The sequence below is a fragment of the Myxine glutinosa genome, chromosome 9 (genome assembly GCF_964187855.1).
Source record: "Myxine glutinosa chromosome 9, kmMyxGlut1.1, whole genome shotgun sequence".
NCBI lineage: Eukaryota > Metazoa > Chordata > Myxini > Myxiniformes > Myxinidae > Myxine > Myxine glutinosa.
Genome location: NC_136269.1, coordinates 146564205 through 146582408, shown reverse-complemented (window position 1 = coordinate 146582408; position 18204 = coordinate 146564205). Strand labels below are relative to the sequence as shown.

The window sequence follows — 18204 nt, the reverse complement described above, 5'->3', positions numbered from 1 at the left end:
AATATTAACCTATCATTCATTGGGTTGCTGTTTCGTATGCAGCCTGTGGCTGCTGGCTGCATCATTTCTGGAAGTGCAACTGTGCCACTGATGCCCGTGTTCCCAGTGAGCTGTTACTCATTTTGTTGACCTCGGAAGGATGACAGGCTGAGTCAACCCACCTGGTGTTAATTCAACGGCATGACAGGAGCTCGAACTCAAGACCCTAAGATCTTAGGCCAGCCACCTTAATCATTAAGCCAACACCAGGCGTACTATTGACTGGATTGTATCCCAGTACTGACTCTGCCATGTTCTTATTGCAAATCACTGCCACTCCATTTCTTTTACAGGTTTTGTGACCAGATAAGAAGAGTTTTTAATCATCAGATTAAAATGACCCCAAACCAGTCCATCTAAGTTCACTTATTCCCAAATTTAGAGTTCTTGTCCTCTCCACTCTCTCTACATTACGTTTAACTTTCCCTGATTCATTGACCTTACATTACATGTCTCAATTCTGTGAACGTTTGACAAGCTCAGAGTTCGACTTTCAATTCTGGTTGACCTCAGGGACTGGATTTCCTTTCGGGTTTGATCCATTCCCATCATGATGACTTTGTCCTTCTCCATTAGACACTTTGCTCTTCCTCAGTAGACATTGGGTGCTTTAAAACCTGGGGGCCTCATCGTCCAACACCATAACTTTCTCTCTTGCATTTCTGATCATGCTTGTTTTATTGGCAATTGGCATGTACAGAAGCGGTCCGCCATTGCTTTCTTCTGGGCAGCATCTATACTAGACAGGTGATCCCAGTAGGTGAGCAGCAATTCCCCAAAAAGTACATTATTTCAGGAGTTTAAATATCCCCCACCCCCGACACACTCCCAAATCATATATCATTTGAAAGATGTGTGTCCCCTTCAAAGTGAGGTATGATGTGGAGCTGTCAAGTGGTGCAGTCTTCGTGGAGCGACATCAAACAAGGTCACCATCACATAATGATTTCTCAAATTTGTGTCAGAAACCATGATGTGTCTTATCTCAGCTTTCGTGCATCATAAAAACATGATCTTGCTGTCTGAACTAACATTTTGGAAAATCGATCAACACTCATTTTATCAGAGACGATATACAACCGACGTCACTTCACCATTCACCTGTCACCGTTTGCAGCACAAATTGCATGCACGGGTACAAATCGGCGCTTGTCAGTTGTACTGGTGAGGATGCCCGTTTCAAGTCACATGTTAATTGCATTCACCATTTTTGGAAAGTGGTGAACAGCAAGCACTAATACAAGCATCTGGTGATCTGATTATCATGGTTCCTGGAACACAACACGAGACAACGTCTTCGTCGGCGTAAAGAAGCATCCTGGTGTCGGCTTCTTCCTGTGTGCTGGCAAAGTATATTGTACTACTCATGGACTGTACTACCTCACCATAGGAGAAGCTCCCACAACGAAGGATGTACAACCTGGATGAGCTTCCAGACAGTTTGAAGCATGAGTGACCACTTATTCACCGAGGAGACTCACAAGAGATTGCTTGTTGGAAGATACATTGAGAAACCTTTTCCATGGAGGTACTGGGCATCCATCAATCACCGATACCGTTTGCAAGCAGATTTAGATCCAGCCCAGAGTTCCTGTTCAGCAGTTTTCACCAAGTTATCTTGGTCATAGCTATCAAAGACTTCCACACTGTGTCAGCTTTCAAAAATCCTGTTAAGAGTTGTCCGAGATATTATGCGTGAGCATCACATGAATTGAATGACAGCCATGATGCCCTCAATGTACACTGGCTCATTTGATGCTTTCTGGTTGTTCAGAGACCTTCTCGCCTTCATCTCCTAGTTGATGCCCCAGTTAAACTTTGTTTTCCTAATTGTACCATCAGCATGGAAAAGGGCCATTGGCACTGGCCCTATTGGGTGGCTAACAACGGTTACCATAGACGCATCATAGACAGGGCTCGGTGGAACACAATTTCTGGACTGATTTCCGCTGTTATTGGACATGCTTTGCCAGTCTCGAATTTAATCTTTTTAGTCGTATCCGCAAATGTTTAATTTATTCTCACAGCCATCGAATGAAAACTATTCTTTCCATGTAGATAGTTTCAGCCAGGGCCAGATTTAGCCATGTGGAGGCCACTGGGCAGCCTTCAGTGGTGGAGGCCCACCCGACCTTAGAATACTAAAAAGGAATAAGAATAATATAAATCTTTGGGAAAACACCAGCCACGATCGCGTAAATGTGAAACACACCCTTGCGTTGGGGAGGTTTTGACGCATTTAATTCAGTGCGTAAATTGGATACCGTGTTAGAGGAAGCCGCGTTGGAGGAAGTTTTACTGTACATTTTCCTAACAAATTTTTTTTTCATGAAATATGTGGAAACCCCCTGGTTGTGGAGGCCCCTGGGCAAGTGCCCAGCTTGCCCATTCCTAAATCCGGCCCAGGTTTCAGCATTGCTATCTACATTGTCATCTCCTCTGTAGAGGCTGAACGGTTTACAGTTTGTATCCCACTGATAGGCCGGATCTGGATCCGGACCTGAACCAAAATCGAATTGGCTTGTTATTGTCGCCTACCCGACTCATCCACCTGGTTTTGGCTCAAGCCATCCAAAACCTTTTGAAATATCGTGCTATATATCGTTTTTGCCCTATCACTCAATGGTGAAGAATCACTTTTTTAAAACCTCTCTGATCCAGATCCAGATTCGAATCTTCACTAAAATTGAATCAATTATTCCTCGTCACACACCCAACATGTCCACCAAATTTCATCCGAATCTGCGCACAAGGTTTTGACATGTCCTGTTCACAAACAGAGCAACGGACAGATAGGGGTGAAAACATAACCTCCATCTACCTTCGGGGGCAGAGGTAATAACTATTATATAATTTGTACAACCTGTAAGTGCGAGGAGGCCATCATCCGTTACTGGAGTCTCACACAGGTTCAGGACCTGGAGCGAAGGTAGGTGCTCGGAGAGATGAATAACTCCAGCATCACCAAACTGGGGTCATCGAAAGATATTATGGGGAACCAAGATGTTATATCAGTTCAAACGAGCAGGTGACTGTGGTAGTTGGCTGAGTGGTAAGTGCTTGATGGTATTGGTTTTGGTCTTGTCTGGTTGGTTGCAGTAGTTCAGTGTCTAGCTCAATCATGTTGATATGGGCCACTAGTGTACTGACGTGATGCCATGCGGTTGTGTTGTGCTGATATTCTAGTGGCATGGTGTGGAGTGATTTTTACAAGGTAAGAGTGACATCTTCTCGTGGACGGTGGTAGTGGTTGTGTCATGAAAATCATATTCAAAATTTCCAATGCTATTCGGTTTACCTGTGTTGACCATAGGTTGAGATGCCTCAGCGCAGGGAGCATCGCCAAGTATTTGGCACACGCACTCGTCACCCTGGTAAATGCCAGACTCAGATTTTCAAGGTTTCCAAAGGAACCTCCACTCAGTAGCTTAGCCACGTCTGTATCCTGAATAGGGCAAAAGGAAACATCAAATATAATTACTTGGGTAAATATTAGCTCATTCTGTTGGCCTTTTTTATGCAGGTATCAAGAATCAAAGAGGTACACAACAATACAGGGCAAAGGGTTAACATAAAGTGTGCCCAATGGGAAACAGGTGAACAACTAGAACGGCACTAGGTAGAGCATATACCTCTGCCAAGCTGAACAGTTCACGTTTTGTATCCCACCGATGGATCTGGATCCATACCTGAACCAAAATCGAATCAGCTTGTTTTTGTTACCTAACCAACTCATCCACCAAGTTTTGTCATTAGCCGTCCACAACTTTTTGAGATATTGTGTTGTATATACAGTCACGTGAAAAAGTAAGTACACCCCATGTAAAGTTTTGACTTTTTCAACATATATCAACATACAACTATTTGATCTTCATTTCAACAATATTGACAGCTAAAGGTGATATAATACAACAAATATCATGAAATATTTACATTTTGTAGTCCATTGTATAATTTAAATAAACATAAATGCAAATTTCGCATGTGGAAAAAGTAAGTACACCCTTGGCTCGAATTGGTGGTATTGCCCCCTTTGGCAGAAACAACCTCAAGTAGGCGTTTCTTATAACTGTCTACCAGTCTCTGACATCGACTGGGAGAAATTTTTGCCCACTCCTCCATGCAGAATTCTTTCAGCTGTGCGATGTTTGAGGGATTTCTTGCATGCACAGCTAGTTTCAAATCCTCCCACAACATCTCGATGGGATTTAGATCCGGGCTTTGACTTGGCCATTCCAGAACCCTCCATTTCTTTCTTTTCAGCCGTTCCTTGGTGGATTTACTGGTATGTTTAGGGTCATTGTCATGTTGCAAGGTCCACCTTCGGTTGAGCTTTAACTTTCCGACAGATGGCCTCACATTATCCTCAAGCACCCTCTGGTACAATGAAGAATTCATAGTGGATTCCATGATGGTGAGCTGCCCAGGCCCTGATGCAGCAAAGCTGCCCCAAACGATAATATTTCCACCACCATGCTTTACAGTTGGTATCAGGTTCTTGTGGTCAAATGCTGTCTGGTTTTCGCCAAACATGTCTTCTGGTACTGTGGCCAAATAGCTCTACCTTTGACTCATCTGTCCAGAGCACATTGTTCCAGATGTGCTGGTAGTAAGGGAAACATATGAAAATCTGTTAACTAAATTGTTACCAAAAAATTTCTTCACCAATATGTTTGTAAAGGTGTGTAATAACATGTGTTAAAATGTTGAAGGTCAACTCCCGTGGGAAACCCAGAAAAAAAGGCTGTTGAATTCGGGTACCGAAAAATTATTTTCGAGAATTTTTTTTTTTTAATCGGCCCTTAAGTAACTTATGAGGGGTCAAATAAGGGTTTTTCATGATTCTGAGTTGATTGTTAACATTTATATTTCACCACAGACACTCCTTTGTGGAAAAATAATTTCTAAATATATCTCATTTTCTACTTTGCAGGACATGGAGTCTAGCAATATGGATGAAGACGTTACTCCACCTGTGCTCAATTGCTTCATCTGTGCACGCTCGGATACACCAGCTGAAAGGCTCATACAGGCAACTCCAAAGGGATACTCAACTTTATTGAAACAAGCAGAAACTGTCGAAAATGTTACTGTTGTGGAACGTATGAAGGAGGCTCAAAAGGAAGGAAAACTGAGGTACCACCAGAAGTGTAAAAATGATCTGTACAACAACTTTGTTGCAACCACCAAGAAGTCAGCTCAAGCATCAAAGGCAGAGAAAGAGTCATCAAAGTTGAAGAGAAGACGCACTACTTGTGAGTTCAGTTCATCAACTGGCTGCAGTTCTAGAAGATCACAGTCAGTTGACCTCCTGTATAAGGATGTATGCATTCTTTGCAACCAACCAGCCCAGCTCTACAAAAATAATCCAGCACAAGCTAGAAAGAAATACAGAGTGCCAGATAATTTGACTGCAGATACACTGAAGGCAAGCTTGCTGAAGACAGCACGGAGTCGCGGGGATGACTGGGGCACTGAAGTCACTGGACGCCTGGAAGGGATCAACGACTTGGTAGCAGAAGAAACACTGTACCATTTGCGATGCAAACTTATGTTTGCGAGAGGTGACAGTTTGTCCAAGACTGATGAGGAAGGAAAAAGGAAGAGAGGACAGAGGAGTATTGATGAGGAGCGAGAGGCAGTTTTTATTGAATTCTGCGAATGGTTAGACTCAGAATTAGAGCATGGGGTAATGAACATGGACCAAGTCCATGAAAAGCTGCAGGAGTTTGATCAGTCACCAGAGAAGAGCCTTTCTTATTCAAAGCATTGGCTAAAGATAAAACTTCTAGAGAAATACGAAGACACCTTGTATTTCACAACACAGGAAAGAAGGGCAGATGTACTCTGTCTCAAAGATGGCACCGACAATATTCTGCGAGGGCATCATGCTAATCTTGAACATGGAGATGAGAAGACTCAGATCATAAAGACGGCACTCAAGTTCATATCCAATGATATTGCCTTGATTGATTTAGGTCCAAAGTCATACCCCACCACACACAGTATGACTGACATCGATAGTCAGCTGACACTTGTTCCTGCAAGCCTTCAGATGTTCTTGAGACCGATTGTCAAGACAGACAAAAGAGTTGCCGTTTGGGGGCAGAATTTTATTAAGGCCTGTCGACCTCGGTCTGGAGTATTGCCACACCAAACGGGGCTTGCCATACAACTTGATCATAGATTTGGGTCAAAATGGATGCTCAACAAGTTCCACCGGCTGGGATACACTGAGTCTTACACAGAGACACAAAACTACAAATACTGCTTCCTTAATAGTAGGAGTGGAGATGATGTTCCAGATACTTCTGGCACTCTTGACACCATTGTGGAGGAAACCGATGAACAGATCAATGATGAGGTTGCGGTTGATGCTGCGCTTGAGGATCAATCAGTGATGGCAGCCAAAGTGCCAGCCAGTGAAAGTGAATTGTCAAGTAATGATCAGGTGGTCTTTATGGAGGTTGGGGAAACAAACAATGCAGTCACTCAGTTTGTTGGAGACAATATAGATTTAAACATTGTCTCTATTCACGGAAACACTCCCTTTCACTCAATGGGTTGGATCGAAGTCACCTCTCCGGCACCACCTTTGCCAGATCCACAGACAACAGCAGCTTTCCCCCGGGTGAAGTTGAAGGCACTCGACAAAGCTAAGATCCTGAGAGGAACTGAAGTAAAGATTATTCCATTTACGAACAGGAAACAGATAGGAACGAACGCGATCATGTTTCTCCCCCTCGCTGAGCTTTCCTCCTCCCTGGCTCATGATCAGCCACTTCTCACTCCAGGTGACACACTCTGGGCAGCGGCAGGAGTGATCAAACCAGAGACTCTACCTCCAACAGAGGGTGCAGTTGCACAACATTCACTCCGTGCCTACCTGCAGACCCGGGACTGGATCCTTCTACAGAGCATGTCTCTGAACCCCAGTGACTATGGATGGACAATAGGTGTGCATGGGTATGAGCCAGTTCCAACACTGGACCCCACGGCTCCTGAGGAGCTATTGCAGTTCACGAGCTGTAATTGTCATGGAGATTGCAGCAACCGGCGATGCAGCTGCAAGAAGAATGGGGTCACGTGCATCTCGGCCTGTGGAGTCTGTAATGGCATTACATGCAGAAACTGCAGTCATGATGTTGTTGAGTCTGAAGAAGACATAGACAATCACTGTTGAAACTTCTGACATTGTGAATGAGAAATAACTCTTGAGTATTATATATGTATGTGAAATAAAAGCTACTTTGTGTGTAAATGTAAAAGTGAAAATATAAATGTTAACAATCAACTCAGAATCATGAAAAACCCTTATTTGACCCCTCATAAGTTACTTAAGGGCCGATTTAAAAAAAAAAAATTCTCGAAAATAATTTTTCGGTACCCGAATTCAACAGCTTTTTTTCTGGGTTTCCCACGGGAGTTGAACTTCAACATTTTAACACATGTTATTACACACCTTTACAAACATATTGGTGAAGAAATTTTTTGGTAACAATTTAGTTAACAGATTTGTGAAATATCTCATAAAATGCCCTTACTATGGTCTTTGCCTCGGTGTTCATTGGCAAACTTTAGTCTTGCTCTGATGTTCTTTCTGGACAGCAAAGGTTTCCTCCTGGCACACCTCCCATGTAGATCAAATTTGTGCAGCCTCTTTCTAATGGAAGACTCGTGCACTTTGACATCAACAGTGGCAAGAGCTACCTGTAGGTCCCGTTGTGACATTCTGGGGTTCTTAGAGACTTCTTTCAGCATCTTGCGGTCTGCTCTCGGGTGGAACTTGCTGGGGCGGCCTGGCCTGAAGAAGTTGGCCGTTGTTTGGAATCTTCTCCACTTGTAGATGATCTTCCGGACAGTCGAATGATTGATTTCAAATTGTTTGGAGATATTTTTAAATCCCTTCCCAGACTCGTAGGTATCTATAACCTTCTTTCTGAAGGCCTCAGAGAGCTCTTTTGATCTAGGCATGGTGACGCCGCACACTTCAACAACAAAGAGCAAACCAAACTAAATGTCTGAGGTTTAAATAAGACAGGTTCCTCCAAGATCCTCTCTAACGATGTTCTAATCATTTGCACCTGAGCTGGTGCACCTGATTCTAATTTTAGGTATTTGAAGTAGTGATAAATGTAGGGGTGTACTTACTTTTTCCACATGCGAAATTTGCATTTATGTTCATTTAAATTATACAATGGACTACAAAATGTAAATGATTCATGATATTTGTTATATTATAATAACCTTTATCTATCAATATTGTTGAAATGAAGATCAAATAGCTGTATGTTGAAATATGTTGAAAAAGTCAAAACTTTACATGGGGTGTACTTACTTTTTCACGTGACTGAAGTTTCGCCCCATCTCTCAATGGTGAATAATCACTTTAAAATTCTCGTATCAGGATCCAGATGTTCACCAAAATCTAATCAGTTTGTCCGCGTCACGCACCCAACCTGTCCACCACGATTCACCGAATCTGTCCATTACTTTTTGAGATATCCTTCTCACAGACAAAAAAACAGACAGACAGAAAAACAGGGGTGAATACATTATCTCTATCCACCTTCGGTGGCAGAGGTGAGAATGTGTCGATGTACCAGGGCATGAGGAGAGATGTAAGTGAAAAGGGGACAAGGTGTCAGCAATTGAAGAAAACTTATGAGGGTGCTATGGGGAAGAGCATGAGGCAGTTGATGAAGGAAGAACAAGAGATGAGAAACAGGAAAAAGATTCTAGAGTGACAGATTCTAGATTTAAAGGTAAATAATAAGTGGAGGCTAATGCCAAGCTGAGACTTTGACAGGGTAACTAGGTAAGGGGTTCTGATGAACTGCATTTCACCTGTGGGATGAAGAAGTGACAGAGCAGAAGTTTATAAAATGTAATATCACGTATATTACAAATACATTTGTGCATTATGATTGTTTGAATTATGATTGGTTTAAACCATGACAAAACAGCAACTCTGGTACAGTCATTTATCTACATATCTACATATCTGGGCAGTTGGAATCTTTCAGAATTGTGCTTTCAGAATTATTGGAATCTCCCGCGATGAAGCTATCTCTGAGGGCTTTTCACTCACTCACCGCAGGCAGGTAGGTGGTCTTTCTGTCTTCTTCCGACTCCTCTCCGGCCTTGCATCCCCAGCTCTCTCTGTGCTCTGTCCGCTAAATATTCCTACAGGTCGCACAAGATCTGCCAGCAACCCTCTGATGGTTAAACTGCCGAAATCTCGGCTCTCTGCTCACCTTCACTCTTTAATTCCTCTTTTCTCCCGGCCTCTGGAACAAACTCCCTCACTCCCTTCAATCCCACTCCTCCCTCCAGGTCTTTAAAACAGCTGTTCACCACCATGTCTTATCTTCCCCCATCCAAAACCTTGATCTTTTCTACCCCCGCTAATTCACCCCAGATCCACCTTGTTTGAAATTCCAACTTCTTTCCTGGAAGTCCTGGCAGTGTCCATATGTTTTATACCTCTCCCACCCCCCCCCCCCCCCCCACCTTCCCATGCCCCCTCCTTCCCATGCCCCTCCCCCCCCAAAGCCCTCTCCCTCTCACAGATCTCTCGATGTCTCCATGTCTCTCGGTCCCTGCTCTCAAATGTTGTGTTTGTGTCCTTCCCCCTCTCTCCCCATCTTGTCTACCGCTCCCGATGTTATATGTTTTATGTGTCGGTTTGTCTTTCTGTGTGATTAATGTTCGCTCTTTCACGAGCCTCGATCTTGTATACAACAACAAAAAAAAAGAAGAAAAAAGTGCCTGTTGTCACTGAAGTACTCCCTGAAACTTTTGTTTCTGTGGCAGTGAGGTGTTTTGAATCACGTGGTGGTGAGGTGTTTTGAATCACGTGGTGGTGAGGTGTTTTGAATCACGTGGTGGTGAGGTGTTTTGAATTACGTGGTGGTGAGGTGTTTTGAATTATGTGGTGGTGAGGTGTTTTGAATTATGTGGTGGTGAGGTGTTTTGAATCACGTGGTGGTGAGGTGTTTTGAATCACGTGGTGGTGGTGTTTTGAATCACGTGGTGGTGGTGTTTTGAATCACGTGGTGGTGAGGTGTTTTGAATTACGTGGTGGTGAGGTGTTTTGAATTACGTGGTGGTGAGGTGTTTTGAATTATGTGGTGGTGAGGTGTTTTGAATTATGTGGTGGTGAGGTGTTTTGAATCATGTGGTGGTGAGGTGTTTTGAATTACGTGGTGGTGAGGTGTTTTGAATTACGTGGGGTGAGGTGTTTTGAATCATGTGGTGGTGAGGTGTTTTGAATTATGTGGTGGTGAGGTGTTTTGAATCACGTGGTGGGGAGGTGTTTTGAATTACGTGGTGGTGAGGTGTTTTGAATTACGTGGTGGTGAGGTGTTTTGAATTATGTGGTGGTGAGGTGTTTTGAATCACGTGGTGGTGAGGTGTTTTGAATTATGTGGTGGTGAGGTGTTTTGAATCACGTGGTGGGGAGGTGTTTTGAATCACGTGGTGGTGAGGTGTTTTGAATCACGTGGTGGTGAGGTGTTTTGAATTACGTGGTGGTGATGTCTTTTGAATTAGGTGGTGGTGAGGTGTTTTGAATTACGTGGTGGTGAGGTGTTTTGAATTATGTGCTGGTGAGGTGTTTTGAATCACATGGTGGTGAGGTGTTTTGAATTAGGTGGTGGTGAGGTGTTTTGAATTACGTGGTGATGAGGTGTTTTGAATTATGTGGTGGTGAGGTGTTTTGAATTACTTGGTGGTGAGGTGTTTTGAATTACGTGGTGGGGAGGTGTTTTGAATCACGTGGTGGTGAGGTGTTTTGAATTATGTGGTGGTGAGGTGTTTTGAATCACGTGGTGGGGAGGTGTTTTGAATCACGTGGTGGTGAGGTGTTTTGAATCACGTGGTGGTGAGGTGTTTTGAATTACGTGGTGGTGATGTGTTTTGAAAATGGGGGGTGGTGAGGTGTTTTGAATTACGTGGTGGTGATGTGTTTTGAATTAGGTGGTGGTGAGGTGTTTTGAATTACGTGGTGGTGAGGTGTTTTGAATTATGTGCTGGTGAGGTGTTTTGAATCACGTGGTGGTGAGGTGTTTTGAATTAGGTGGTGGTGAGGTGTTTTGAATTACGTGGTGATGAGGTGTTTTGAATTATGTGGTGGTGAGGTGTTTTGAATTACTTGGTGGTGAGGTGTTTTGAATTACGTGGTGGTGATGTGTTTTGAATTAGGTGGTGGTGAGGTGTTTTGAATTATGTGGTGATGAGGTGTTTTGAATTATGTGGTGGTGAGGTGTTTTGAATTACTTGGTGGTGGGGTGTTTTGAATTACGTGGTGGTGATGTGTTTTGAATTAGGTGGTGGTGATGTGTTTTGAATTACGTGGTGATGAGGTGTTTTGAATTATGTGGTGGTGAGGTGTTTTGAATTACTTGGTGGTGAGGTGTTTTGAATTACGTGGTGGTGATGTGTTTTGAATCACGTGGTGGTGAGGTGTTTTGAATTACGTGGTGGTGATGTGTTTTGAATTACGTGGTGATGAGGTGTTTTGAATTATGTGGTGGTGAGGTGTTTTGAATTACTTGGTGGTGAGGTGTTTTGAATTACGTGGTGGTGATGTGTTTTGAATTAGGTGGTGGTGAGGTGTTTTGAATTACGTGGTGGTGAGGTGTTTTGAATTATGTGCTGGTGAGGTGTTTTGAATTATGTGCTGGTGAGGTGTTTTGAATTACGTGCTGGTGAGGTGTTTTGAATTATGTGCTGGTGAGGTGTTTTGAATTACGTGGTGGTGAGGTGTTTTGAATTATGTGCTGGTGAGGTGTTTTGAATCACGTTGTGGTGAGGTGTTTTGAATTATGTGCTGGTGAGGTGTTTTGAATTAGGTGGTGGTGAGGTGTTTTGAATTAGGTGGTGGTGAGGTGTTTTGAATTAGGTGGTGGTGAGGTGTTTTGAATTACGTGCTGGTGAGGTGTTTTGAATTATGTGGTGGTGAGGTGTTTTGAATTACGTGCTGGTGAGGTGTTTTGAATTATGTGGTGGTGAGGTGTTTTGAATTAGGTGGTGGTGAGGTGTTTTGAATTATGTGCTGGTGAGGTGTTTTGAATTATGTGCTGGTGAGGTGTTTTGAATTATGTGCTGGTGAGGTGTTTTGAATTAGGTGCTGGTGAGGTGTTTTGAATTATGTGCTGGTGAGGTGTTTTGAATTAGGTGGTGGTGAGGTGTTTTGAATTATGTGCTGGTGAGGTGTTTTGAATTATGTGGTGGTGAGGTGTTTTGAATTATGTGCTGGTGAGGTGTTTTGAATTATGTGCTGGTGAGGTGTTTTGAATTATGTGCTGGTGAGGTGTTTTGAATTACGTGGTGGTGAGGTGTTTTGAATTATGTGCTGGTGAGGTGTTTTGAATCACGTTGTGGTGAGGTGTTTTGAATTATGTGCTGGTGAGGTGTTTTGAATCACGTTGTGGTGAGGTGTTTTGAATTATGTGCTGGTGAGGTGTTTTGAATTAGGTGGTGGTGAGGTGTTTTGAATTAGGTGGTGGTGAGGTGTTTTGAATTACGTGGTGGTGAGGTGTTTTGAATTACGTGCTGGTGAGGTGTTTTGAATTATGTGGTGGTGAGGTGTTTTGAATTACGTGCTGGTGAGGTGTTTTGAATTATGTGGTGGTGAGGTGTTTTGAATTAGGTGGTGGTGAGGTGTTTTGAATTATGTGGTGGTGAGGTGTTTTGAATTACTTGGTGGTGAGGTGTTTTAAATAACGTGGTGGTGAGGTGTTTTAAATAACGTGGTGGTGAGGTGTTTTAAATAACGTGGTGGTGAGGTGTTTTAAATAACGCGGTGGTGAGGTGTTTTAAATAACGCGGTGGTGAGGTGTTTTAAATAACGTGGTGGTGAGGTGTAATCGTCCCAAACTTCCAGTCTGCACCTACCCCTCCCCTATGTGTGTGCTGAGGGGTTCTTTCTTGAAAGAAAAACATTCAACCTAAATCTTCAACCTAAATTGCCTATAAAAATGTAATATCACAAACACAACAAATACATTTGTGCAAAATAATTGTTTGTACTATTATGATTGGTGTAAATCATGACAACACAGCAACTCAGGTACAGTCATTAGCCTCAGCTAAAATAAGGTCTGGAACGCCGTGGTGAGGCGAGAGTAGTGATCCAAGCTAGTGTATACATATATATATACAGACTTGGCATTTAATATGGAATATTTTTTTTGTGGGGGTGAACTTACTTTTCAAGATGACTTAGAACCAAAAGTTCATTGGATTTATGTTGAAATTATTCTAGATTTTGTTAATGTGACCTTTAAAAGAAACAAAAACCACATTTGACATTTCGAAACAAATAAATTGATCCTTGAAAGTGATGTAAACTGATATCGAACTCAATTCATGGACAGTACTGTGTTAAACTTCTGTGCGTTTTCCAGAAGTATCTCTTTATTTTGCACATTAGCCAAAAAAAATTTCAACAAAAACAAAAGTTAAATCATGACTGGGATTACGGACAGTAAAATTACAGTTCAGTACTTCGTGTAACCCCCACGAGCATTCAGGAGAGCACGTACACGTTGAGGCATGCTGTTCATGAGATTTGCCAAGGTTTGGACAGGAATCGCTTGCCATGCAGTGACAATAGCCTGCTGCAATTCACGCACAGAGGCAGGCTGCTGGTCCAAGTTGTCGATTTGACGCATTAATTCTGCCCACAAGTTCTCTATCGGATTCATATCCGGGGACATGGCAGGCCACTCCATATGCTCGACACCACGGTCAGCAAGAAAGTGTTGGATCATGCGAGCATGATGAGGCCGTGCATTGTCATCTTGGAAGACAAAGTTTCCTCGAAAGGCTGCACGAGCAAATGGAAGCAATGTTTCTTCCAGAATGGCCCTGGACTTGAACTGGTTCAGGTTTCCATTCAGAACAACCAGGTCAGTTTTGCCCCCTGCATGAAAAGCAGCCCAAACGGTCACCCCACCACCTCCAGCTTGGACTCTTGGCACTATACAATCTCCGTTGTAGGCTTCATGCACTTGTCTGCATACTCGGACGCGGCCATCTTGACGATAGACCAGAAATCTAGACGCGTTACTGAAGGTCACATGATTCCAGTGTCCTGGCTGCCATTGACGGTGCTGTCTGGCCCACTGCAATCGGCGCTGGCTGTGTTGTCTGGTCAGGCGTGGCTTTCTCAGGGGACGCCTGGCACGATAGCTTGCTTGAACCAGTCGTTGGTTGACTCGCCTTCTGGATACAGGCACATTTGTCAGTTGCTGCCACTCAGCCCTAAGCCGATTAGCTGACTTGGTACGGCCATTGCGGACTAACCGGTGCAGCTGGCGATCATCCCTCCTTGTGGTTCTGCGAGGACGTCCTGGCCTCGGTATTGGAGTAGGGACACCCCTCTGAGCATTTTGTTTCAGGATCTTTGACACCTGAGCTTGAGTGATGCCATACTGCCAAGCATTAGCATGCTGTTTCATGCCGTAATTTCGTAAAGCCACCACTCCATGACAAACAGCATTGTCGAGTTGACGGACCATCTCCAGAGGAAGCGGCAATAACTTTTGTAGATGTGCAGCAGTTGTTTTCCACTAATACAGAACGCAACAACCCTTATATACCCGATTGTGAAGCCAATCGTCAAATGTACCTGTCCTTACATTTTGTCCCGCCACCTGTGATATAACCTGTTATTGACTTCTTGCTGCGACAGACAATCAGTGACATGGTTCTTTTAACAAATAAATCACCGAAGCGTAAAATAAACTCACCAGATTGATATACCGAGTTCAGAAAGTAAACCCAAGTCAAGAAGAAAAAAAATATTCCATATTAAATGCCAAGCTAGTATATATATATAACACCAGGAGTTAGGCCTGTCAAAGCAGTAAAATGATTGAAGCAGTCTTGCCTGCAGATGTGGTGAAGACCTCTTTCTCTTACCGTGGTTTTAGTGGGCAGGCTGAGTCGAATTGGACCTCCTTTCTTCTGCTGTGAGGGTCAAAAGAAAGGTCATGTGACAAATATTACGCTTCAGGAAATGACGAAATTTCATCATCCTGTTCTTTTCACATGGTGAACTTGTATAAAAAAAATAACCTGGCCTCACCTGTCTTTACCTACAGCTGGAGAAATATTACCATCAAGTCGGCCTCAACTGACGACCTAATCATAGCAATCCAATTTTACCACTGAGCATGGTACAAATCACATTTATATTCATCCGTCTAAATACAGGAGTGATGTATCACCATCTACTGCACTTTTGATCAAGTATAATGCGAACTTTTTCCAAAAAAGGTTTTCCATGTTTCACGTTTCAATCCCTATACTGAGACAGTAACCATGAAGGAGCTGCGCTCCAACGCGAGTCGAAAGAATTGACGCGACCAAAGACGGAATTCGTCCGAGTTGCTTTATTGAAACAAAACAGCTCAGGTATTCTGACAAGCCCGTTTATCGGGCAGCAATATATATACACATTTATGCCGGGGCGTTTGCCCGGGAAAACCGAGACCGGGCATGCCCGGGTGTCAAGGGCGAGTCCTGGAAAGGCGAGTCTGGAAATGCCCGGGCGTCCTGGACGCGGCCTGGCAAGTCGAGGCTGGGCGTGCCCGAGCGCTCTGGGCGAGCCCTGGAAAGGCGAGAGCGGGCATGCCCGGACGCTCTGGGCGAGCCCTGGAAAGGCGAGTCTGGACCTGCCCGGGCGTCATGGACACGGCCTGGCAAGTCGAGGCTGGGCGTGCCCGGGCGCTCTGGGCGAGCCCTGGAAAGGCGAGAGCGGGCATGCCCGGACGCTCTGGGCGAGCCTTGGAAAGGCGAGTCTGGACATGCCCGGCGTCCTGGACGCGGCCTGGCAAGTCGAGGCTGGGCGTGCCCGGGCGCTCTGGGCGAGCCCTGGAAAGGCGAGAGCGGGCATGCCCGGACGCTCTGGGCGAGCCCTGGAAAGGCGAGTCTGGACATGCCGGGCGTCCTGGACGCGGCCTGGCAAGTCGAGGCTGGGCGTGCCCGGGCGCTCTGGGCGAGCCCTGGAAAGGCGAGAGCGGGCATGCCCGGACGCTCTGGGCGAGCCCTGGAAAGGCGAGTTTGGACATGCCCGGGCGTCCTGGACGCGGCCTGGCAAGTCGAGGCTGGACGTGCCCGGGCGCTCTGGGCGAGCCCTGGAAAGGCGAGAGCGGGCATGCCCGGGAAAGACGAGACCGGGCGTGCCCGGGAGGTTCGGGCGTGCCCGGGAACAGCGAGTCCGGGCATGCCCAGGAGAGGCGCGTCTGGGCCCGTCCGGACGAGCCCGGCATGGCGATCGCGCCCTGGCCGCGTCCTGGCAGATGCAAGGCGATTGTGTACATTCAGCGGGAACCGCTACAACCACACATTTTCCATTTTTTCCTCAGAGGGAACCTCCACCACCATGAGGAGAGAGAACCACCTCATATCAGGTGACGAAGCCACAGAACAAGCGTGCACGCCTATGTGATCATTTACCTTTTGGCACAAGTCCCCAGAGTACCATCGGTGATCCCTATCATACCCTGGCCCCGTTAGGGAAACCACATGGCTAACTGCTGTCAAAAATTGCCCAACACCTGGGAGCCATCTTTAATGGAGGGTAGATCTCTGAGCTGGACTGAATTAAATTAGAAGTGAAAGAGGAAATCGTAGAGGGAGCCGCACCAAAAGCAAATTAATACCAACTAGCAACGGTACCCGCCCTATGGGCGGGGCTTCAATTGGGAGGCGGGGCTTCAATTGGGAGGCGGGGCTTCAATTGTGAGGCCCAAATGAAAAGGTAAAATATCAGAAATTGAAGGGTTTTTTTAAATTTTAAATGATTCATATAAACATCCGTTGAATCATATCACACGCAAATCATCAAAATATAAACAGTATCTTTAGAATTTCAACAAAAGCCACATCACTGTTCATATCGATAAATATTATTCCATCGTGTTTGGAAAAATTGGAAATTGGAAAAAAATTGGGAAAACGATATAGCTATTTTACTCCAGGCGGTCCCAGGATTACCCGCCCAAAATTTCGTTGCGATCGGTTCAGCCGTTTTTGCGGTACCTGGGAACAGACGGACGGACAGGCAGACGGACAGACATTTGGTGAATTATAGTAAGATGACAAATGAACATAATTATTTAAATAAAAATAGAATAAGAAAAATATATGTATGGGCAATTCCACGGTTACTCACATTACATATATAGATGCATTAATGTAATGTATTGTAATGTGAGTAACCGTGGAATTGCCCAGATATATATATATATATAAAAAAATTATTTAGAAGAGAAAAATGGAGATCACTGCCTGCTATGGAAAATGCCAGAAGAAGTGCAAGAGAAGACGCCACTAAGACATGGAAACAGCTGCTTCAAAAGAACATCCAATTCATACGTCATGTGAGTCGAAAAAACATTTAAATTCGGTGCAATGAAAGCAACAACAATCAAGCAAAACGTTTCCAGATGAAGACATAAAATATGACAGAGCACGTGGATGAACTGATAACAAAGGTCACAGAAGAAATACAAATACACCAATGGAAGGCCCGATTAACGGGATGAATAATTCCATATAGAATTGGGGGGCAGAGGGCACACCATAAAGGAGATGTGAGAAGACAGAGAAGTCACCAACCTGTTTGTGATGCGACAATAACCTGCCCAGAGACCTATCACCTTCATCTTGGGAGACACAGATGACTTTGAGGCCCGTGAATTTCACGGCATCAAGCGCAAGGTTGAGGAAGGGGTCCAAACCCAAAGGGGGAGATCAGTACTGTGGATGAAGGCCTCACGCATTGTTATGGATTTGCCAAGGAAATACCTGGCACTATGGAGGATGCCAAGTCAGCGGCTACCTATGAGGCCAACTCGGATATATGGTTTGTCCAAGAAACATCATGGCTGACCGTGAGGCCCAAACATTTCAATGACTGAGCTTATTTAAGAGAATTGTTAACGAAGTAGACAGTGGGGTTTGCTAGTTGGTCCTTTCAGAGTAAGAGTAAGAGTATGGAATTTGTCAGGGTTCAAAGCCATTCCAAGTGTTGGACGAGCTCTTGTTCCTATCGAGCTCTGCAGACAGGGAAGAATCTGAAGGATGAGGGATGCTATGGCAGAAGGGGACGGAGGGCGTTCATCAGCAAAGATGAATATTTTACGGAGA

At 44.5% G+C, this 18204-nt stretch overlaps 1 protein-coding gene across 4 annotated transcripts in view; it reads right to left on the bottom strand.

The window, feature by feature from the left end:
* The window catches only part of LOC137434823 (C-Maf-inducing protein), a 239688-nt gene that overhangs the window by 23823 nt on the left and 197661 nt on the right, over positions 1–18204 (bottom strand). For 3 of the 4 annotated variants that reach the window (XM_078785034.1, XM_068127950.2, XM_068127952.2), the window contains 3 exons: positions 14971–15018; positions 3338–3484; positions 2903–3008 (listed from right to left, as the gene is read on the bottom strand). In XM_078785034.1, the coding sequence (XP_078641160.1) occupies positions 2903–3008; positions 3338–3484; positions 14971–15018 (301 nt within the window). The remainder of the gene's footprint in view (positions 1–2902; positions 3009–3337; positions 3485–14970; positions 15019–18204) is intronic. The other variant, XM_078785033.1, reaches the window with a different exon arrangement.